Source organism: Squalius cephalus (assembly GCF_949319135.1).
Source record: "Squalius cephalus genome assembly, chromosome: 3".
NCBI classification, from domain to species: domain Eukaryota; kingdom Metazoa; phylum Chordata; class Actinopteri; order Cypriniformes; family Leuciscidae; genus Squalius; species Squalius cephalus.
This window is the reverse complement of record NC_137124.1, coordinates 26,057,978-26,083,487: the sequence shown is the minus strand read 5'-3', so window position 1 is coordinate 26,083,487 and position 25,510 is coordinate 26,057,978. Positions and strand designations below refer to the sequence as shown.

Here is a 25,510-nt window from a genome sequence, read left to right as displayed (position 1 = left end):
GTTTCTCTGCTCAGAAAATGGTGGATTCTGTCTTCTGCTTTTGTGTGTGCTGTGTGTTTCTTTGACTTATGAATCTACTGCCCACTCACTCTGACTGCCTTTATCAGCACAAAATCAGCTCTGTCTTTATGCAACATCTTTCACGTCATTATCATTATGACTAAACGTGCAGGTGTGTAACTTAAAATGTTGAAGTGTTTTTCACAACGTGAGTTTGGGAGATTTTGTCATGGTGACGTTTCGCAGTGGTTTTACAGCAGCTGTCGTTAAAGACCCGTTGCTCTTAATGGAATTGACGTTTTAATTGACATTTTAATTTGAGATCTTACTGGTAGAGGTCATGTATGTGTATGTGTGTGGGAATGAGAGAGAGTGACCAGAAAAAGGGTGTTAAAGGGGGGGGGGGGGGGGGGTGATTAATGTACAAGATGGCTATTTTCACTAGCTAATAATCAACCTTTCAACTTCCCTCTCAGTCATACATTCATAACAGTCACAGATTGCTTACCTAAAGGCTGAGCTGATACAGTATGTTTGTGAATGTTTGTGAACTACTTGTTCACAGACAGAATGTCTGTGTGTGACGTGTTTAGATGAATTGTTGAGCAGCATATTCCTGCTTACAATCTGATTTTTGTGTGTGTTCCAGTGTCCTTCCACCATGGAAAAGGGGAGTGAATCACAATATCGTGCAGGGAGCTACACAGACATACACACTCTGCGTAAATGTTCCTGCATAGCTCCGCACAGATGCACACACCTGAAAAAACACACACACACACACACGTTTAGTTGAAACAGTGTAATAAAACACCGGGGCACCAGTTTCTGATACAACGGCTTTCATTGTCGTGAAAGAGAAAAAGGAGAGAATGAAAACGAATGATGCATGTAGTGAGACAGAGAATGAGCTTTATTCTGAACAGCACTGAGTTCATGCTGAAACAGAATATCCTGTCGGGTTTTTTTTCCTACCAAACAGACAGTATGGATATGTCTAGATGGAAAACTACTAGCCAACTATTTGATTAGTGATGTTTATACATTTTTCTAGATTTTTCCTTAGAGTACCGGTTGGGATCAGTATGTTTTTGTTTTTGTTTTTTTAAAAGAAATGTATACTTTTATTCAGCAAGGATACATCAAATTTTACATTTTAAAATAAATGCTATTCTATTCATTAAAGAATCCTGAAAAAAAGCATTACAGTTTCCAAAAAAATATTGAGCAGGACAACTGTTTTCAACATTGACAATGATGCATTTTTAGGTGACGTAGTTACATTGTACTTACTCAAATAAGTACAAAGTAATATCAATTAACTACATGTACTTACGATAGTTGGGTTACAGTTAGGGCTAGGTTTAGGGTTAGTTACTTTGCATAATTTACTATCATTACTATAGTAAGTACATGAAGTAATGAGTAACTATGTCACCTTAAAATAAAGTGTTAGCATGTATCTTAAACCAGCTAAATTATATTAGTTGACAAGTATTCAGGCAACCCACAGAATAGTCTATTTTGAAGAAAAAAAAAAAAAAAATTCATTCGTTTTGCCCGTCCCTAGTATTAGGAGCCCTGTTAATCAAACATAGAAAAACATTAGGCTCAGACCTTGAGAATCTGTCTGAGGATATTTAGGAAGCAGAAATGAGAATCAACATCTAGAAAGACAGACAGTGAGATGAGTCAGCCATTTAGTCCTGATGGCGGCTCCTAATGAAAGAGAAAGACCAGATCGCCGGTAGTTACATCACATGTAATTACATGCGCAGTAATCAGATATTGGAGGTGTGGAATGGTTGGGTGCACTGACTCTAACCTCAGATGGAGGATAATAATGCCCTCCTGTGCAACATTTACCTGAACTAAACATCACATCGCCCCAGCTAATGATATTCTGCAGAGAGTGAGTGAATGTTTATTTGTAATTCACTAGTCTGACCTGGTTGGGTGTGCAGATCCTTTCAGCAGTCTGTCATCATGCATTCAAGTCGGAAACATAACATGTCATGGAGGTAGTCTAAACAAAACAAAATAATTATATTCTGAATCTGACTATAACTACAGCTGAATTCAAAATGAAAAAAGTATTTATGTCTACAACGTATACAGTAAATGGTATCACACAACTAAATGTAAAACAAACCGTGAAAGTTGAGTGATTATCACCAGTAGCTACAGACGTGTTTTTTTCTCACTGATTTTTATTTATAGATTATAGATATATGATATTATCAATATTATAGATCAGTGTTTCCACCATGTTTCGTATAGACACGTGTGTTGTGCATCACTCGTAAATATTACTTGAGAGGCGGTTTTGGATACATGTACAATTTCCAACTATGAAACTTGTATTTTTGGTAATTGTAAAATAAATACATAAATAGAAAAGGTTATATTAATTTTGAGGTATGCCAAGTAATACATTTAACAGTGTTGTTAAATTATTAGTCTTTGTAAAGATTAAATTTAAGTGAGCATTAGATGAATGCTATGGTAATCTAAATGTAGAAATAGAGGAAATGAACATGTACAATAAAATATCCAATATTTACCAATATATATATAAAAAATGTAACAAATATTTGTGATTTATATGTTTATACAGTAGCTGTCATTGTATGCTACTGAGAGCAGATTTGTGTAAATCTTACAGCAGAATAAACAGATTTTCTTGATGTGAAGCTACATGAAGTCATTTTAAACGTTATAGTCTGTTTCCCATTTATGTTCAGTTAGTATCATATGTTTATAGCATTTATGGCTGCTCTAGTGTGTCTGTATTGCTAAACTAATTTAACTCGTGGGATGAAATGTGATGCCGTGAAAAGATTGGCAACACTTAATGTGAGAGTTATAACACTCCATCCTGATAAGGCAATATGCTGAAATCGACTATTTTGCCACCTACTGCAACATCAAACATTTCACTCATCCTTGTGTGCTCCCAGGAAATACAGTCTTATCTTTCTTTGACATCAGGCGTAGTCATTGAATATATAATAGTTTCATTGAACCTAGGTCTGTTTTGTAGACTGATCCACAGCTACAGGAAATGGATTTAGGTACAAATTCAAGTCTAATAGCAAGCTGAGGCTAATTAGCTTTTCTATTCACTAAGGCAGCTTCTATTTATGGGACATTGAGCTTTAAAAATTATGCATTGAATGTAGGGTTGGGAATCAAAAATGTATTCCAATCAAGTGCAAGAAGAGTCGAAAGAGAACACTATTTTGGCACCCTCGTGCTGTTTGGGTGTGTGAGCACGGAGAGCCGCCTCTCATTTACACTTGCCCACATAAATGGGGATATAAATCTGATCTTAAGTTCCAATGCTATATGCAAATTTAACGGAGTTCACGTGAGTGAAATCAACAGATATGAGCTGCATTTTATTTATTTATCATCAGGTAATTTCAAGATCGAAGACCGCAATAGGAGAGAGAGCAGCATCAGCACTCGTAAGACCATTTAGTCTCACTACTTTTAATGAAGATGATTGTTTTTTGAGCGTCTGCGACTTACTGTATCTTTTATTTGCTGCAGTTTGCGAGTTGGCTTGCTGAAGAGATACACAGATTACACAGATGCGGTGATGCGTGTTGCGGTAGCACCGTAATATCTGGCTATAATATGTCATATGGCCTATAACACGATCTCACACGTTTATTTTCTAACATTTTGGGAGGAGTAAAATTTACATATGTGGTTTCAACAACCAGATGCATTTAGACTTCTCCAGTTTCGTCTGGAATGCGGCCCAGACCACGTCCTGGTGTGGTTTGAGCGATCCGGAATTAAATACGTCTCGGATGCGTTTCGTAGGGCATTTACACCTGGTCTTTTCACGATCGGATAGCTATCCGATCAGAGAAAACGCATGAAGTGACCAGGTGTAAACACGCCCATATAGTGCACGAATAATGAATTGAGTTCTCTTTCTTGTCATCTTGCACCTGAATGGACATACTGTATATACACAAAATGATTTAAAAATATCTTCCTAAACTGTCAGTTTTTTCTTAAGTGAACATAAACAGTTGAGAAAGAAAATGCATGTGTAACAGTATATTGCATCTGTGCAGCTCTTAAAGGGTTAGTTCACCCACAATTTACTCACCCTCAAGCCATTCTAGGTGTATATAACTTTCTTCTTTCAGCCAAACAAAATTTAAGTTATTTAAAAAAAATATCCTGGCACTTCCAAGCTTTATAATGGGTGTGAATCACGCCTGAGATTTTGAAGCCCCCCCAAAAATCACGATTCGTTTCAGGGTTTTTTTCAGTATTTTGAGCAAACAATACAGGCAATACCGTGTTTAAAAGGTCCTTGTACCTTTGGATAACTTATTTTCTCGTTTTTGTCTTCAAAACGTAAAAACGAAGAAACCGCTCATTTATCACATATTCGACCCTTCTCATGAACATAAAAACTCATGTGGGTTTTATTTTCGATTTCATCATGCTTTGTTCTAAAAGCCCTGTCTGCTCTGCCCCGGTACGGTTTGTGTCAAGCAAGCCATTAGTTAGCCTGGTTTTTTGAAGAGAAAGAGATTAAATGTAGTTGCAATAAATTGTTTAATAATCCGTGCAACTCTAGCAGTGGATGACTATTATTTTGTTGTGCGGAACTGAGGATCAACTGATGCTGCCACGGTTTTATGTTTGGTTGACCAATCAGCGGAAAGGGGCATTTAATTCCCGCCCATGTAGAGATCGAATATTCAAGCTGTTTATTAATTTTGGTTTTATTTTGTTTCCTTTTGGCGAATTAGAACAAAGTGTGTGCAGTAACTTAGCGATATTTGCTAAGGCAGCATAGTCTGTATGCAACCTATCATGCACGCTGCTCGTGGATGCAGTCAGACATACATGCTCGATTTTAATGTTATTTTAAGGTGGGGTGGCAAAACATTTTGTTTGTGTACCCCTTATGTCACCTTACGTACCCCAGTTTGGGAACCACTGCTGTAGGTGAAAGCAAAGGTGTGGTCATTATAAAAACTCACACTCACACACACTACGTTTCCACCCACAGCAACACTACCAGGATTCCTTTGTAGCTTGACCTTGTCGTCTCACGGCAGGGTTGCTATTGTCTGTGTTTCCGAAAGATAACAGTGATGTCTCTTTATGAGAGTGATGATGGAATATCTTTTCTTCAAAAAGACAATTTCACTCTGCAGGGAGCCATTTACCACACCTCATCTGTGAGTCCAGAGAGAGAGAGAGATAAAGAGAGAGAGAGCGAACACAAAGAGAGATGAGGCAGAGTTGATCTCTTGATAAAAATTAGTATACAGTACATTCTGTAAAGTCACCATAAAATGATGTAGACCCTACTGCCTCATCGTGTGGTTCGTGTGACGCACTTTGTTATTGTGTAAACAGTAATAAAGGGACCTGCAGTATATTGTTACTTTCCAGAACACGTTCCACAGATTTCAGTCAGTTTTGTCAGGCCAGTGCATTTATGTAAGTTCTGAGTGTCATAAGCTGAACATTGCTTGGCATTTGTGATATAGACACAGTCTGTTGAAACAAATAGCACATAAACAATGATAAATGTTCATGTTTTTATTGAACACACTGTGTAAACATTCACAGTGCAGGGTGGAAAAAGAGTGTGAATCCTTAGATTTATTAACTAGCTGACCCTGCAGTCCAGTTAAATAACCCACACCAGACGTTCACTTTAATTGCAGATCAGGAAGGATTTTGCTTGTAGTTTTGCAAGTCGCAGTATCCACCTTATTTAGCAACGTGGAAGTAAGCTATTTTCTGTGACTGTGCGAGACTTCTGATTCAATAGCCACTAAAGGCAAGTAACTAAGAATAACAAAGCGCTGTAAACGTTAAAACTATTTGTGTTACAAACCAATGTGTTAATGATTGAATTAAAATTATATGATAAGCAGTCTGTGATATCAGGCAGCATAACGGACTGTCTTTGCACAGCTAAAGTAGCTGGAAGCAGATGACACTGGAAGTTTTGCACATTCAAGTTCTAAATGGCTGTGCCTGCTCTTAGGTTGAAAATAAGGTGGATAAACAAATCTCGAAAAGTCTCAAAATCTCTTCTGTTTGATGTTTTTGTATTATTGCACAGTATCCGAGCATAAGATTTACATGAGATTTTTAATGAGTCAAATTATTGCTTTAGTACAACTGAAAATGAACTTTTATCATGCATGTGTATTTACTGTCAGGTGCACAACAGATTTGTTGACCTTTCACTAAAGGGTCAGGAACACGAGTTAAGACTGATGTCGGATAGATGTTGTTTAATGTAGTTTCTGCTCTATTGACCATATTGTCCCCAAGATGACTTTGTAGTAGTCCTGGGTGATACTGAACTAAAATCATACCTCAGTATTTTTAGATACTTTTCTAATTTAAGGCAAATAATTTATTATTAATATTTAATGGACATTCGCTTGTTGGCAAGACAAGCCTTTATGCAAAATGGAAATGCGTGAATTTCTAACATTTACATATAAGGATATAACCCTGTGATGTAAGCCATGTGATGAGGAAAACAGGTCTCAAATGCATAAAACCACACACATCTGATAGGAAGGCAAGCCGCTTTAAACTACATGCTTGTGTGTTAGTTGAAGCTCTTATACAGCATGTCTCATGTCTCAATATACTGCCCAGCTCCACTTTGTAGCAGAACACTGGATTGTCATACTGTTAATGAGAGAAGAACCGAGAGAAGAATTTCAACAACAACGTGAGACAGAATTCATTTACAGCGCCCAAGTTGACGATGTGCCTTTGACTGTCTCCACTTCCTGTGTACACTACAAACAGCAGCCGTGATTAGCCAAACCAGTCTCGGATAGCATCTGACTAATCAAATCACCCCCCAACCCAATGTCATCTAAGTCTTCCTCATCAGCGCTAATTCAATATGCTTCATATGTGGGGATATATTCACTTTGAGGGCGAGTAGTACCTGTGGCACAAAGACACAATTGTTAAGTGGACTTGCTTTTCTCAATACAACACTCATTATTATTAAAGGGGTGATGAACTGAGAAATCAAATTTTCCTTGACCTTTTGACATATAAGAGGTCATCATACTATAAGAATATCCTGTGGGCGACTATGACGTCAAAGGGTATCAAACACCGCCTCCGCAGAAGAAGATCAACGCCTACTTCAACACTGCCTGTTTAGCCCCGCCCACCGATTCACGCATGAAACTCATTATAATAATATGCAAAACTGTTATCCAATCATAGCAGTGAGTGTTTACTTCCAAGTCTTCAATGCGGCACGGAAAAACCGAGCGTTTCAGGAGCTAGACTCAAAACCAGGGTAGAATATAGCCTATTACTTATTCATTTTGATGTTTTTGAATGTAAAAAACAAGCGAACGTCATAAGTGGACCTCAGACAACAATATACATTTTTTTTTACTGTAAAAAGCCCCCTTTAAAGCATGACCCCTTTAATATTTTTGTTATTATTACATACATTTTTGCCCTCAATTTTAGTCACTCGTTTGCCAGTGTGATGAACTCATGGTCTGACCTACATTTATATTGTTGTTCTTGACAGATATGTACTTGCAAAATTGATTAAATAATTACTTAAGCAGGTAGTAAAAGATAAAAGTCAATAGTTGCACAGCTATGGTAATATATGACAGATTGCAAAGGTAAACAGATGAAATCCTTATGGAGGTACCTTGCTGCTAAATCAGTTATGATGTGTGAAGAAGCAGATAATAATCTATGAAGTGTAAATAATATGCAGTAAACATTTAATTAGCCTATTGCAATAGCCACAGTGTACGATTCCTCACAACAAAACTAGCCTGTTCAGATGGTTTTGTGCTGTGTGTAGGCAGTGATCTACTCAGTGCTCAATGCTTACACTTCTGTTTATATACATACATGTATATACAAAATTTATCTTTGGCAGCACAGCAATAAATTACATTTGAAATAGAAATGGAAAACAGAATTTTTTTTATAATTTTTTTTATAATAGAAAACATTTTAAATAATAATTACTATAATAATGACAATATGTGATGTGATAAACCTAAGATATATGTATTATTTAAATTTCAGTTATTTTCAAGTGAATTTCAAGCCATAAAAAATGGCACATCCAAAATGCTTGTCTTCTGCTCTTTCTAGGTAAAGAAAAAAGTATTCAAAGTGAACAGCACACTTGGCAGGTCTGGTTCAATTAAAACAAACTCTGGTGCGATTACTTTGTTAGTGCGGTTCATTTTAAGTGTGAATGCTGCCATCTGAACCCTGGTGTGCACCAAGCAAGCAGACCAAGACTGCTGAAAAGATGGGTCTCGGTCCGCTTGAATTATGAACACAATACGACCCTAAAAAGGTCAGAATGCTGAATCGTACCTGTTTTTTCTTGTCATAGGAGCTATACGTTGCCTGTTACAGTTTGGCGTCAGAAATGCCGTCTCCTTGCAGCAGATCTTTGTTTGTGTGAACACACTAAGTGACATTGTTTAAAAAGTATTTCCAGAGTTAATGGAAGTCAAATGCAAATCTTAACAGGGACCTCATCTTGTTTGCTTTGTTCATCCTATGCAGATGATGTCATTGGTGCACGCAGCTACCAGAAGATAATCATGGGCCTAGCGTTTGCTCTTTGCATTTCCATAAACATTACAGATGAATGCATTAAAATCATATCACAGTCACTGTAACCCTAATAATTAGCATATTATCATAATTTCAGCATTATAAAAAAAAAAAATCAGTGGATGGTGCAGCCATACTGTGGGTGATGGAATGGACAACAAAAAAGGAAATGCAAAATAGAGGATGACGAGTGTAAATAGTACATTTTCTAACTGGTTTTGCTGGATTAAGGCAGAGAACGGGGCTTTTATTTGTTGGAAGGTCACTGTCCTAAGTTTGACCATGGACAACACCATCTCTCACATGGAGCTCTTGAAAATTCACATTTAGATTGCTCAGATTTGGACTCACATACTTCCCCCTGCCCGTCTTCTCTTTGCTCCATCACATGTTTTTCCACAGAAGCGCAAATGAAAGATGAGTGTGAGAGTGTCACGATCTCCAGTCCACCTGCAAAACAGTATCTGTTAACAATATTCAAAATATGTTTTGTCATACAGGTTTGGAAAGACATGGGAGTGAGTAAATGATGACGGGTGAGAGAATTCAGCATTGCAATGATATTTGATTGGATAGTATGAGAAGTGATTGAAATCTCAGTGTTCTCTAATAATGCAATATGCATCTGTCTATTAACAATATAAGAGTTTGTAAATATTTTTCCAACGTGTAATCTATGAATGACATAATGGACATGCAAAAAAAATAAGTATATCAACCAATCATGTTTAGGTGAGGTGAACGTAATTGCTTCCTTGATGAAATGAATTCCTGTATTGTTAATAGTGATGAGTAGCATGCATGAGTCGTGAAATCTTACTGTGTCACTGATCTGTGCTGCAGACTGCTGTGCTGTTCATAATATGTAGCTACATAAAGTTTGACCCCCGATCCCGAGGAGACGGGCTGATTATAGTGCTGTCAGGGTTCATACAAAGTGCGTAATCTATGAAGTACTTGAATTTGGAAAACCCTTGAAAACAGCCATATTTATGGAAAGTGCTTGAATTATTGAAAGACAATATATATGAAATTAGTGTTTCATTTTTTCGATAAAACACAATACAGTTTTTTCAATATAGCTATAGAGCCATTTACATGGCTATGCACGTGATATTGCTCATATATTTCCAAGTATATAATACAGCTTTCATTCTTCAGGTCAATCATAAATGCATAAGGGGTGTTTGAATGAGGAAATATCTCTGCCATAGTATCCTTTCAATGGTTAAAGGGGTCATATAATGCTATTTTTGTACAAGCGGCTAATATGATTCTTTAGTTTCTAAATTAAAAGTTTGTAATATACTTTAATTAAAAATTCTCATTAGTATTGTAAGAAAACACTCATTTTACCTGGTCAAAAACAGCTCTGTTTTCAGCATGCCGTTTAAGTGCATGTGTCTTTAAGTGATAATGAGCTTTGCTCACCCCGCCCCTCTGTTCTGTGCGTACACTGTTTGTAACACAATAACACAATAACCATAACGCGTTGTTCATCATAATCACGTGGGATTATGAATTATATTGAGAACGTCGTACATAGAAAACATGCCGTAAAGTACCCTGAGTGTAAACCTTAGCCGCATTCATCGTGAAGCGTGCTAGCGATTTGCAAAGATTAATATAAAGATTAATATAAAGATTAATAAAACATTACACTCACTTCTTCTTCTGGAGGTGCAGCAGGAACACGAATAGTTGGTACCGATCCTTTTTTCAGGAGCAGCTTCTTAGCAAAACCAGCTTTATATTGACCTCGTTTGTAAAGCAGTCTGGTGTGTGAAATGATTCACGCAAACATGAAAGCATTGACGTTGATCGTGGGGAATATTCCCTTCGAAAACAAACTCAGCCACTGCGTCTTCAGACAAAAGACACTGGATGGATTTTTATAATTTTATGATGGTTGTGTACAGGCACTGCCAACACACATTTCAGTACAATCAACTTGTAAAAGTGCATGTACCATTATATGACCCCTTTAAGGTGATTTAGCGCTGGACAATGGATTGATCTCTATGAAGTCAAGCGTCAGATTCAGCTTTAACCAGGGGCCGCTTTGCTTGTCGGTTGCGCCTTATAAGGTGTTCAAATAATTTACTGTTTTTACAACTTTAGTTCTATAAAAAAGTTATTTCCCCAGCACTTTTGTAATATTTTTATTTTTAATAATGAATTTCACCAGTATCCGACTTGTAGTAGTTGTCTTATTAGGCCTCCCTACTCTCGTACGACTCAAACACAGTTTAGTATATTATACAGAGGGTCAAAGGTATGGAACAGTCTTCCCACATCATTTATTGAGGTTTCTAAAGAACAGTTTAAACAGAGAGTAAAATTGTTGTTACTAAGTAGTTTGAATTTTCCATATGGGTTTGTGCTTTAAATCCAATCTTAAATTGTTTTATAATATGTTTTTAATTTGTTAAATATAATTGTTTCTATGGAGATTGCCACTAATTAAGCCCCTTGAGGGTTTTTCGGCAATTGTCCATCACATTCTTTTTGTGAAATGTATAACACTGTTTTTTTGTTTTGTTTTTATTATATATATATATATATATATATATATATATATATATATATATATATATATATATATATATATATATATATATATATTATGTTTTTGTTGTGAAAAAAAAAAAAAAAAAAAAAAAAAACTTTGCTTTGTTCCAGAATGAATCAGCGTTTTTTAATGAATGTTCGTAAGTTGTTGTATTTTGTATACCTTATATCTGTAATTTGAGTAAAACAACAACAACAAACTATTCCTTAAAAGATTGGATTGCAGTTAGATTAGATTGCAATGTAATTACTTTGTAATTATTTACAATGAAATGCTTTACATTTTTACAAATGAAATCATGTGTTTTCTTCTGTTATTTTATATTTTAATAAGAATCATACAAGGAGTTTATGCCCAATTTCTATTTGCTCTTCTATGCAATGAAAGTTCAAGGCTTTGTTAATATTCCCACAGTCATTGCATGCTTTGCATGTGCTGCCCTTTTTTGTACCATTGTGTTTCATTAGTATACTCTTATTTATCTATTTACACTTTTTTTGTATTATTTGTAAGATAAAGATATTGTTTGATAAGTGTGATCTCTGATTGTAGTCCTTAAAAACCAAACAAGTAGTGCTTGAAAAGTACTTGAAAGTCCTGGAATTAATTAGACAGTATCTGTACGAACCCTGTGCTGTGCTTGCGTCATGTTTAGGGTCAGATCATTGTGTAGGTTCAGATCTCCACCACTCTTCGCTGTGCTCTGCAGGATCTACAGCAGCAGCCAGGAGGATTTGACCCTCCCTGTTTCCGCATGGAGAGACTATTCACTCTCATTCCTTCTGTCTATCCCACCCTCTCTCGGTCTTTCTTTCGGTTATTGCCCAGTTGGATTGTTCCTTTGCCATGGTAACTTTAGTTTGGGAATATAAAGGCTGCTTGTTGGCTTGGGTGCATTTGTCTGGGAGAGTGAGAGACTGACACGGTGCTGTCATTCAGGTCTTTAATGACCCTCAACAAAGAGATAATCGTGGAGCATCCCAGCTCTCTCTCTCTCTCTCTCTCTCTCTCTCTCTCTCTCTCTCTCTCTCTCTCTCTCTCTCTCTCTCTCTCTCTCTCTGCTGTTTTCTGTGCTTCTGTCCTTTGACTTTCTGCTCTTTTAATAGTGTTAAGAGGATATTTCTAATACTTCTTTGGTAATCCAATGAATTTACAGGAAATGAGAATTTATTTATTTTTCAGTGCTATTATCAGTGATCAATGTTGTCAGCAATACATCAGCACAGCCGGGTTTAGCATCATTTAAAAAACACTCTTGAGTGTATTTCATGGTGTGTGTGTGTGTGTGTGCATTCAGATGTGAAGCTGTTGCTTACGCTTCCATGATCGTTTGGTTGCCCTCCTCAAACAATAATAACCTGCAATGAGAAATCATGACCTTTGGATGCAGCTTATTTACAGAGACTCTTCTGCTCTTCTTTCCTCCACCTGAATGAGGATGTAGTGATGCAGATTGTTTTCCGGCACATTCAGATCAGGGATGGGTTATGATGATGACGACGATAAACTGATCAACTATATGTCCAACAACCAAACAGTAGATAAAGGAGGTCAACTAGTGTATTTATTTTTCACCATTCTCTTATGCTCACCAAGGCTTATTTGATAATAATTGCAGTATAAACTGTAATATTGTGAAATATAAATACAATTTAAAATAACTGTTTTATATTTATATTTTAAAATTTAATCTATTCCTATGATGAAAGCTGTATTTTCAGCATCATTACTCCAGTCTTCAGTGTCACATGATCCTTCAGAAATCATTATAATATGTTAATTTGCTGCTCAAGAAACATTTATTATTACTTCTTATTTTTTGTTGAAAACAGTTGCTGGAAACTGGAATGATTTTTTTGTTAGGATTCTTTTATTAATAGAAAGTTAACAAAAAAATAGCAATTATTTGAAATGGAAATCTTTTGTAACATTACACATTTCTTTACTGTCACTTTTTATTCATTTAATTCACACTTGCTAAATAAAAGTATTAATTACTTTAAAACAAATGTAGTGTATGTACAGTATGTATTTTACCTAATTGTTGTGCTGTGCTGACAGCATCTTGTTGCTTTCCGCTTTCAGAAAAATGAAGTGTCTATTTTATGTTAAAGGTATAGCGGAAGATTTTCCCGAATTTTTGAAAAGAACCGCCCTCTCCACTTTTTGAAAAAATGCACATGCGCAACACTCTACCTGCTCCCGAGAGGGAACGCCTATTAAACGTGTGCACGAGAGAGCATGCGCGAGCCTAGTTCTCCTCGTGCACGCTCTGTTTACAAGTTGCTGTTGGCATGGCTCATACAAGCCTACTTTCCTTTACCTGTCGAGTAGAAACTTTGTGACTGAGGCATCAGTGGGAAGCCCAACCTGTGCTTTTAGCGCACGCCAGCGTGTGAAATATTCTCCCAAAAACACTCTGGTCTTGTTTCTTTCTTCAGAGGCCTTTCTCTTCTTGTCATACAATTCGTAAACACTTTTTCTCTTGCGACCCTCAGACATTTTGAAAAAAACCCGGTGAGAACGGGCGAGCTTCAATGAATGGCTGAAACCGTAGCTCACCACACACATACACCCGAAAGTGCGCATGCGCAGAAAGCGAAAACTACCTAGGGACGAGCACGTACGACGGCCTTACGTAAACATATCACCAGAATGATTGACAACTAGGAGGACCAATAGTCTTGATGATCCACCCGGAAAAAGAAAATCCTCCGCAATACCTTTAAGATATACATTTTTTTATTGTCAGCATAAAATAGTGTACCATTTAAAAGCATTAAACAACTGCCTGCACTGAGGACAGAGTTCACATAATATGTGTCCTGTGTTTTTCTTTGTAAAGCTCGGCTCGTCTCGTCTCAGTCTAAGTGTAGCTGAGGTTTGGCCGAGGATGCCATGGACAGCAGCCATCTGCATTAGGCTCAATAATGACGAGAGAACTGAATCCACACAAATGTTGAACTCTACCCAAAAGCCTTTTCACAGGCACAGAGAGCCGCCAGTGTGGGAATGACTGAACAGAGCAGCGTTTACTGAGATCAAAGGGTTTGACCTGAAAGTGTGCTCTCTAAACTTGATGCATGATTCGACAGCTTTTGAAACAAACCCAAGTTAGTTTCCAAATGAAAAGCTCCTTAATTTCAAGGTTTCTTCGCTTTCAAGTTACAGGTAGTCAGAATGACTATAGTAGGTGTCATATTAGTGTAATCATTGTAGTAGGCTATATCTAACAAATTACTCTCTCTATTTTCTGTGTGTGACAGGAATTTTTGGACTCTGGAAGAATCCGTAATTGCATTGCATCGCCTTTCATCAAACTTACACACACAGTGGTACCCTGAAGCCCTCTCCAACAGGACCAGGAGGCACCAGAGTGACGGGAAAAGTACAAAAAGAAGGATCATAAAGGACATGCACAGAATGGTGCTGTGGAGGGTAGAGCTGAAGTGTTCTGCACTGGAATGACCTCCCACACACTCTCACATGGTTTCTATGGGAATTTCAGCATAGCCGCACTCTGCTGGATGGGAGGAGGTGTATTTCTGTGGCATCTCATCGCTCTGCTCTGATAGGCCAGTAATATTCAGCCTCTGCACTGCCAGTGGTCAGTATGCCAGCAAAAGGGAAGTACTTGCTGAATGAGCAGAAGTTGAAACAGGAAGCACTGTACAGGAAATTTTCTGGCATTAGCCAATACCAGCCTTTCGTTCTGTTGCTGGGACTGAGCATGCTCACTTGTGTCACACTTCTAGTGCTCTTCTTCAGCCGGGGACTGGTGAGATGCCACATTCATGCAAATGCACTCATACAGTATACACCAGGGGTAGGCAAGTTTGTTCCTAGAGAGCCATTGTCCTGCAGAGTTTGACTCCAACCCTGAAAAAAACCTCACATGCCTATAGCCTTTAGGCTACGTCTACATTAATCCGGATACATTTGAAAACGGCGTTTTCGTTTAACACTCTCCCAGTGTGGATGAGAAACTTCTGGAAAACGGCTGAAAACGCTAAATTCACCTTACTGCACATGCGTAAAACCTCACAAAAACTCACTGCGATGATACAGACGGAAAAATATTCTTCTGACAGGATCATTTTATTTAGCAAAATATCTCACCATTCACTGATGCGTCCAGGTCGCAATCAGTCACCGTATGTTTGGTCTAAAACGCAACTTCTCTCGTGTATTGCAGCAGGACAGCAAATGTGAGTACATTTTCTGTCATCTTTGCTGGACTGTGATATGAAGAGTGTGCAAAGTAACATTTTAGCAACAGTGTGAAAGTGAATAGCACATAACAGGCACAATACTGTGACTAAACTTGCGTCATTGTTTTTAAATACCTCCGTTTTGACAGTCCACACTAATTTATCCACTTTGGAGAGCGTTTTCAAAAAGCTTCGTTTTCATGAATAAAAACGCAATCTCAGTGTGGACGCAAAAAAATGCGTTTTCAGACGAAAACGTGTAAGTGTGGACAAGGCCTTAGTAATCCTTGTTCAGGTGTGTTTGATATTGAATAGGGTTAGAGCTAAACTCTGCAGGACAGTGGCTCTGACCGAACTTGCCTAGCCCTGGTATACATGCTTCCACGCTCTTAAGTAGGGGTAGCCAACCCTGCTCCAACACACTTACCTTGTTATACCATGAACACGTTGATTAGCTGGATCAGGCGTGTTTGATTAGGGTTGGAGCTAAACTCTGCAGGATGGTAGCCCTCAAACCCTTCTCTAAAATGCCCACTCGCTTAAAATTAGGAAAAACACAACACAAGTCAGTATTCAACATACATTGCTCTTCTTTCTGGAACAGGTTTGTCCTTGTTGTTCAGATGGTATCTGATGATTGAAGCAGCCTCGCTTACATAATCCTGCGGCGACTGAGGTGCTGATTCTCAGTAGTTGCGTAATTTGAGGCCTGATTATCACAATGCAGATGTGAACTGGCATTATCCGTGACAGGAAATTGAGTGTTTTAATTGTAATAATTGCCAGTTTATGCCAAGTCCTTTAGAATTGCTTTTATTTGGGGAATATGTAGCACATTGTATGATAGTCTCTCTTTCTCTGGTTCCTTTGGCACATTATCACATACACTTTCTCTGGAGTCAGCTGGATGTGAAGTGGGGCCGTGAACGCTCCTTTTGCACTGCTGTTGTTCATCTCTTTAGCAGATAAGCACTCTACCATCTGTGCGAACTTCTGTAACCTCCTCTCTCTTCACCACCCGGCCGTGGGAGGAACAGAATTACAACCAGTGTTGCTCTCTGTGTGTGGGCATGTGTGTGTATTTTGTTGTACTATTTATTTAAACCTTCACAAAGCCCATAGGATGATGGCAGTATGTGTGGGTGTGTAAGTTTCTGAATGCTTGTGGACTGAGGTATGTATTTCTGCTCTGTTTGAAAGTTAAGTATCTCAGTGGTAGTTCAGTGGTTGAATTAAATGGGTGAACATGAGTGGAGGACTCACTGCAGTAAATGTGTATATTGGTGGGCGGGTAAGTGGCTGGGTCGACCTAGCGCTGTGATTTGCCCACACAGGTAGTGACTTATAGTCTGATAGTGTCATTTAATCATTTTAATAATCCAACTCTGTAATCTATGTGTTTATTGATTATACTACTGTTTGGAGTTTATAAGAATTTTAAAAAATTCTCACAAAGACTGCATTTATTTAATCAAAAGTTTTAATCAAAAAATTACTGTTGTCAATTACACTCTAGTGTCATTACTGCAGTGTGACACGATCTTTCAGAAATCATTCTAATATGCTGATTTTGTGCTAAAAAAAACATTTATTATCAATGTTGAAAACTGCTTAATTGTTTTGTGTGGATATATATAAACCGTATCTCAGGCAACCGTAGCAATATTTATGCATTTTAAAACAAAAACACACTTGTGTGAACAGGGCCTAAGTGTTTTAGAATGAATTTGCTAAGTGAATGATTAAATACCTCAGTCATAAGTCACTTGTTTCATTCCTGAATGAATCAATGTGTTTGAATGAATTGGTTGATTGCAGGATTCAAATGATTAAGACAGTCACTATTTGATCTACTGACGTAATCATGTAATCTGCCGAAAGAGTAACTAAAACATCCCCACCACAAATGCACAGCCTGTCTGGAATATGCAAACATCAAATTTGAGGACTGGAATTAACTTTTATCGTCATAATTGTGTTGCAGCTGTTATTGCTCACTCAGATGGTGTCTGGTTTTAAACTGGCGTTAGCTCTGTGACAGGTGGATTTAAGTGATCTCTGGAGCTTTTTAAGGATTTTTGGCTCCTGTGTATTTATGTTTGTGTTTGTGGATAAGAACGAAGGAATAGAGTGGGAAGCAATAGTGTAATGTGCAAAACTAATGTTTCTAAGAAAAACTGCATGCATACACACACATTCACAAAGGTTTTTTTTTTTTTTTTTTTTTCTAGAGAGAGCATTAACAATTTCTTTTGAACAGATTTATTTATTTCTTTGGAAGCTTATGCACTGCAGCTCATACACCCACTCCCACAAACACACTGCTTTTTCCTAACCCTTTGAATGAGCTGTCTTATGTGATATGCGTGTTTGCCCTTAACACCTTGCTCTCTCCATATGTCTATGTGTTTCAGAAAGCACAGGACCATGGTGTATTTGTGGGAGTTGTGGGAGGAGCATTGTGTTTGTTCCTGGCTGTGTTTATATTAGTGTGTACAGACACCCTCTCTCAAAGATGGAGAACTTTGCTTGGTCTCGCCGTGTGGGCCACACACCTCACAATGGGCTTCGCCTTTATTTTCTGCACAGAAAAGGAAAGGGAAATACAACCATGGGACCAGGTAACATACTTTTTAATATTTTACAGAGACTTCACATGACAAGAGTACTTTTCACAGCAAGAACTTTCTTATGTGTTCACTGTTATGTATTAAATCATATAAATAGGTAATTTAATACTATTCAGTCTTAAATAAATGTTGATGTTGCACTCTTCATCTTGTTCTCTCCAGGTGCCCTTCTTCCTCTTCATCATCATTACAATCTACACCATGCTGCCATTTCAGATGAGCTATGCTGTAACCCTGAGTATCATCTCCTCTCTGTCTCACATCATTGTTCTTTCGGTGCACCTCACATTGTTCTGTTCCCTCTGCAAACAACTCATCATCAATCAGGTAAAAGGAAATCCACATTAGGATTGGTTGAAAGGAAGCCTTCAGCAAATCTGTATGTAAAGAAGCTGGAAAGGATTTAACATCATCCTCTCTCTCTCTCTCTCTCTCTCTCTCTCTCTCTCTCTCTCTCTCTCTCTCTCTCTCTCTCTCTCTCTCTCTCTCTCTCTCTCTCTCATCTCTCTCTCTCTCTCTCTCTCTCTCTCTCTCTCTCTCTCTCTAGTTGCTGTCAAATTCTGTGGTGTTTGTTTGTGGAAGTATGGTTGGGGCTTTTCATAAGGTTCTGATGGAGAAAGCTCTCAGGCAGACATTTCAGGACACTCTTCGCTGCCTCGGCATTCGCATGAAACTGGAGATTGAGAAGAGACAGCAGGTGCTCATATAATTTTACTTCAACATCACAGACACAGGCAGAGCAAACACACAGAAGAAACAAATACAAATTATGTTGTATGTAAATATACATGTTCAAATACACATCGCCCATGATATCTTGATACAATTTATGCCTCATTTTTACAGGCGGTCAACATATGCTTGCGAGAAAGTTTCATCTTTGCCCAGTGTTAGCGCTATTTTTCTCCAGAAGTTATGAGCGATAAAACAATATTTATACTTCTTTAAAATAGAGTTGCTGATATCTCTTATTACCCCCCTCAGCCAAACGCTCATCAACATGGGTGTCTGTTGTTATTGCCTTGTCCAGTAGTTGTTTGTTTGTTGTTCCATCTCAGCTGTTTATCTGTGAAACAACGGCCCAGCCAGTGTTGCTAGCTTGTGGACCAAGTGGCAAAAAAAAAATCAAGGCGCTTGTGTGAGCTGAGTGTACAAAGTATTTGTGGTTAGAAAAGTCTAGCTGCACATGTAAATATGTACAAACTATGCATACGTCACACACACTGTACGAATGCCCTTTGAGCTTAAAGGGTTTGTTCACCCAAAATGGAAAATTCTGTCATTATTTACTCACCCTCATGTTGTTCCAAACCCGTAAGACCTTCGTTCATCTTCAGAACACAAAATGAAGATATTTTTTATCAAATCTGAGAGCTTTCTGTCCCTCCATTGACAGCTACACAACTATCACTTTGACCCTTCAAAAAGTTCATAAAGAGATCGTAAAAGTAATCCATATGAATCGAGCGGTTTAGTCCAAATTTTCTGAAGAGACTCATTCGCTCTATATGATGGATATATATATAAACACAGATTTAAATTGGGATTTTATTCACATATGAACATTCATCACTTCACACATCAGTTGTGGTAAACAGAAGCTCAAGCATGTTCGCTTGACGTGCGAGAATCAATGAGGTTCATTCTCGTGTGTTACACAGCACTTTTGAGCTTCCGTAAAACCAATGAGGTTTGTTCTCGTGCGTCTAGCAGCTTCTGTTTATGTTCACTGATGAATGTTTATATGTGAATAAAGGCCTAAATCCAATCTGTTCATCATAAAAAAGATTATCTCTTCTGAAAATTTGGACTATACCGCTCAATTAATATGGATTAGTTTTACATTTTGAAGCGTCAAAGTGGTAGTTGCGTAGCTGTCAACGGAGGGACAGAAATCTATCAGATTTAATCAAAAAGATAATTTGTGTTCCATAGATGAGCGACATGAGGGTGAGTAATTAATGACATAATTTTCATTTTTGGGTGAACTGTCCCTTTAAGTCCATATAATTTAGCACAGTCCTTCAGTCTGTTCTGACATGAGTTATCATATATTTTGTAGTAGATTGGACTGACAGTTTGGCCTTAGCTGACAGAACACCGTAGCAAACACCCATCTTCGGTCCTAGCAACCACTCAAAAAACCTTGGCCACTGCTTAGCAACACTATAACAACCACAGCTTTCAATCTACCAATCTCTCTTCAAATTGCCCAAGTGTTTGAACTATGCAAGACTGAGATCCTTCAAATTTTGAATTTCTCTTCATTCTGCACAGGTATTCAGTCTACATACCTCCACTTTATTATTCATTTATTTTAAAACTTTGAATATTAACTTTGGGAATTTTCTCTTGAAAAACTTTTTAATGATTTTTTAAAAAAGGTTAGTTTACCCAAAAATGAAAATACTGTCATCATTTACTCACACTCATGTTGTTTAAAATCCCTAAGATTTGTTCCACAAGAACCAATAATGTGTGTTTTCGTGCATCTAGCAGGTTCGGTTGAGCTTCTGTTTAAGTTTGCTGATGAATGTTAGTATGTAAATAAAAACATAAATTAAATCTGTTCATCATATAAAGCGATCAAGTCTCTTCAGAAAATTAGGACTAAACCGCTCAATTAATATCGATCTTTATGAACTTTTTGAATTGTCAAAGTGTCTAGCTGTCTATGGAGGGACAGAAATATCTCAGATTTTATTAAAACTATCTTCATTTGTGTTCTCAAGATGAACGAAAGTCTTTCAAGTTTTTAACAACATGAGGGTGAGTAAATGATGACAGTATTTTCATTTTTGTGTGAACTAACCCTTTAATGCTTCATTCATCTTCAAATTTGACAGCTGAAGGTAATATTTTGCACATTACAAATTTAATCAAGGAGGTATAAGTTTATCCTGGAATAAGTTTATCCTGTTCTTAATTAAACTTCTTGTGTCCTTTTACAATCAAAGGAATTGTTGTTTCTCAGTTTGTTATGACTGTTGTTGAGGAAGTGACATCACATAAAGAGAACACTGAAAAGCAGGGTAGAGTTTAATGGCAGGCTGTTAACCTCCCTGACAGTACATGGACATTATAGTAAAGCTCAGAAACAATGTCCTAATGGTGAACACTAAAGACAACATAGAACACGGGGTAATAGTGACCTTACAAAATGCTTTCTTCTTCTGAATGATACAGTTTCCCATTACCTTCCCATAGTCCAGATCTCAGCCTGGTGACACTTTGGGCCCAATTTTAACGATCTGAAATGCAAGAATCAAACGCGAAACTCAAGTAACTTTGTGGGCGGATCTCAGGCGCTGTTGCTCTTTTATTGGTGGGATAAATGACTCTTGCGCCCGACGCAAATCTAAAATGGGTTGGTCTGAAGTAGCTTCATTATTCATAGGTGTGGTTTGGGCGTAACGTGAAATAAACCAATCAGAGCGTCATCTCACATTCCCTTTAAGAGCAGGCACGCTTGTTCCATGGCGGATTGCTATTATAACGGCGGATTTGCCAGGCGCACACCAGGAGCAGTTCACAGCCGAGGAGACCGACGTTCTCGTCAGCATGTAAAATACAGAGAAGTGACATTGTATGGGGATGGGAGAAACCCATCCAAATTAGCTTTGGTTAAACAGGCTTATAATAATAGGTTTTTCCTGGTCAGTGGCAGAATTGTTTTCTGAAACTGCAAAATAGCACCAGGGAACGTTTGCGCCAGAACACGCCTCGTCTTTTCGCTGAGCCGCCCCCGGGAGCGCAAGTTCATTCCCTAATTTACTTCTGTCGAGGGAAAAGTCTGCTGTGCGTCGGGGAATGATACATGCGTCGGTGTACAAAGTCAATTGCGCTGTGTGCAAGATAGGGCCCTTAATCTGTTACAGTCAAACAACTGAAAAAGATTAGGACACTTGAGATTAAAAATAGAAATTAAACAGACTTTAACAGTAACCTCAATGTATGATATATTACGAGTGTTATCTTTAAATGTGTGTGTTTGTGCTGTAGGAAAACCTTTTACAGTCAGTCCTTCCTGTGTACATCTCCATGAAGATGAAGTTGGCCATAATGGAGCGCTGCAAGTGTAAAGATAAAGAGGAACAGCAGCGTATGGTCCGGGACAACAACTTTCACAGTCTCTACGTGAAGAGACATGAGAATGTCAGGTAACACATCATATGCTTTTACTCATCAATGCTGTCTTACAATTCATACAAGAGGCATTTGTGTGTTGTTCTGTTTTCCATTCTCTAATTTTGCAATTCCTCACTAATCAAGTCCTGATAGTGAATGAATGGTCAGTCTGTTAGACCTAACTCTCAGAGTGCTCATCATGAGGCCACTCATTTAATTAGTTTTATTTCCCATCAACCCCAAGAGTGGACAGGGGGTGGGGTGCATCTATTAATATGTTTTTGTCCAAGCTCACAATGCTTGGTTCTCAGGCAGCCGTTTATATTTAGATAGACGGACGGCTTACAGCTGCTCAGATAAAACACAGATTGACTCACCTGTGTGTGTGAGCAAACAATAGAGAGCTGTTCACCTGCCGAGATTTATGGGGTCCGATCTCTTTTTGAACTTGTTCATTAGGAGTGTGATGACATGGACTGTGTGTGTGTGTGTTTGGTCTTGTAGTCAGCATTGAGAACAGCTGGGTCTTAAAGGTTAATTTCCATGAGCCGTGTTTATGAGGTTTTTATTCTTTCCAGGGCGTTCAGACAGCTGACACTGAGCTGCTGCTTTTCTCTTCATTAAAAAGGACTCAGCACAAGTCGTATCAACTTCTAAATGTCTTCTCTTCAAACTAGCAAGCACATTTGTTTCTCCCTTTGTATCATTTCCAAAATTAAATACTAAAACACAACGATGAAGAAGTTTCAAATAGAAGCGTTTTTTAATTAAAACCACATTAACTCAGATATTACACATAGATGCGACACAGCGTGCAAGTACAAACAGAAGAACTTAAATACACAAGGTGACGAACTCAAATACAATCAGTTGTGCTCTAATTAGGAACATAAAGAATAACCATGACACCAGGGCTGCGTTCAGCCCGACAAAACGTTGCACAACGTTTTTTAAACAGAAACGGTGATGCGTTGAACACACTGTTCTGATGACGCAAGAGTTGCAACTATGGCAGCTGAGAAGGCCATTCTTTGTGTTCTTTGTGAAGAATTTTCGGAGCCTGATGAAGTCGGTATAAATATGTGTTTAATACTACAAAATATGCCCGATGTTACAGTTACTGCACTTGCCGCCCAGAACAAAAGAGAACATCCCAATCGAGTGAAGGGATTGCTGAAACTGAAATGGAAGCACACATCTTACCTAATTCAGACTAAAACACATCTATTTAGCATCACATACTGACTTTATTTGTAGTTCATACTGTTTTAATATGGCCTACCCTGTATTTTCTTTCTCATTTTTAGGAAAAACACTTAATTACCATTGTTTATTTCTATACCAAATGTCATACACTTGCAATGAAGCTAAAAATATAAACAACTACATCATTATGATGATATCCTATATTTTTACAATAAAACTTACAAGTTGTTGCGTATACCGAGCTGCATCGAACACATTTGTAAATTACTTTCCTTGAACCCATTGTGTGAGTTCACTTTAATACTGCGTGCTTTATATACATGTTGCTGCTGATTGGACTGCAGTTCTGACACACCCACCAAACAAGAGAAAATGTATCTCAAACCCCATTGCACACCGGTGCACGCTGTTTCCAGGAAACATGACATTCAACCTGGAAACCGTAGCAAAACGTTGCGCACCGTTTTGAACTTGAACGTGCCCCTGTTGAATGACATGTAAACAGAAACAAAGGCAGACAGCAACAGAGAAACATAATAAGAGTCCATGAAAATGAAACTTAAGTTAAACTGAATATAATGGTGACACTAAGATTGTCTCTTTTTGTCTTCAACTTTTTTTCTGTTAGCATCCTATATGCTGATATTGTGGGTTTCACACGTCTGGCCAGTGACTGTTCTCCTAAGGAGCTTGTGATCATGCTGAATGAACTTTTTGGGAAATTTGACCAGATTGCAAAAGTAAGTACGATTAAATATGTGCATAATATAATATAATTATGCTCTTATGCTCACCAATGCTACATTTATTTGATCAAAATACAGTACAACTGTAATACTGTGAAATATTGTTTGTTTTAAAATATGTGTTTTATATTTGAATATATTTTAAAATATAATTTATTCCTGTGATGGCAAAGCTGAATTTTCAGCATCATTACTCCAGTCTTCAGTGTCACATGATCCTTCAGAATTTATTCTAATATGCTGATTTGGTGTGGATTTTTATTTTTATTTTATTATAATCAATGTTGAAAACAGTTGTGCTGCTTAATATTTTTGTAAAAACTGTGGTACATTTTTTCAGTATTCTTTAAAGGTGCACTGTGTAATTTTTAGCGGCATCTAGTGGTGAGGTTGCGAATTGCATCCAACAGAAGTTATGGTGGCCGACAGGAAAATATATCGTCGTCTAAGACAGCAGAGAGTAGCCAGTTAAGCAATGAGGTTTCTTTACAAAGATAAAATAAGAAATTACGTTTAGGGCAATTCCACGCAAAGGTCATCCTTACCATGAAAAAATTAAGTTTTTACCTAAAGATCAAAACCCCTTTTAAGTTGTCCATTTAGGTCTGTAATATACTGTATTAATGTGCTGTATCAGAAATTTTAAGAAAATTGCCTTGTTTTTCCACCACATATGAGGTGAGCAACAATGCTAAAATTTTAATTTCAACCAGCCATATTTCATGCTTTCAAAAGAGGTATCAAAGACCCCCCTTTTAAAAACTTAATTTGAACATAAAGCATTTTGCTGAAATATGGAGGCATGCCTGAGAAATAAATATACTAATTTGGTCATAACAGCACTGCCTGTTGAATTTATAAGGACTTTAATAAAGAGGTCTCGACGCTTCAGTGCTCTGTCACGTCCGTAACGTTTTAAAGATTAAGTTTATATAATATAACAATTATAAATGCAAATAACTTGAAACTTTATATGCAAAGCTAAACTATGTTTATGCTTACTAGGATCGACATTTCATTCCACTACTTTGCTCTGAACAACCATAATAATGCGTTACGGACGTGACCGTTACGGACGCTTCACATTAAATCATATGCACTTGTGATCGGTTTCAGGCTTACCATATATTCAGTGCATATCCAATAATCGCAATAATATTTGTGCTTTGTTAGTTTTAATATGAAAAAATGTCTCAACTTTCAAATTCAGTCTATTTTATAACAAAAAGTAAACAATAGAGACCGCTCTTTAATACGGCGTGGTATATTTCTGTATATAGCGCCTCAGTGCGCGGCGGATAAAGTGCACATGAACGGATCTTCTCTTCCTCTGCCAGTTACAGAACGAAATATGAATATCAGAAGGTAGTATAC

The 25,510-nt window shown here is 37.6% G+C and overlaps 1 protein-coding gene across 7 annotated transcripts in view; it reads left to right on the top strand.

Moving 5' to 3' along the window:
- adcy7 (adenylate cyclase 7) overlaps positions 1-25,510 on the top strand; it is a 58,755-nt gene that overhangs the window by 9,237 nt on the left and 24,008 nt on the right. For 4 of the 7 annotated variants that reach the window (XM_079867988.1, XM_079867986.1, XM_079867987.1 and 1 more), the window contains exons 1-6: positions 14,700-14,993; positions 17,841-18,047; positions 18,219-18,383; positions 18,604-18,753; positions 22,059-22,216; positions 24,019-24,130. In XM_079867988.1, the coding sequence (XP_079724114.1) occupies positions 14,829-14,993; positions 17,841-18,047; positions 18,219-18,383; positions 18,604-18,753; positions 22,059-22,216; positions 24,019-24,130 (957 nt within the window). In that variant the 5' untranslated portion in view covers positions 14,700-14,828. Of the gene's footprint in view, positions 1-14,481; positions 14,994-17,840; positions 18,048-18,218; positions 18,384-18,603; positions 18,754-22,058; positions 22,217-24,018; positions 24,131-25,510 lie in introns of those variants that run through there. The other 3 variants (XM_079867989.1, XM_079867990.1, XM_079867991.1) reach the window with 1 other exon arrangement.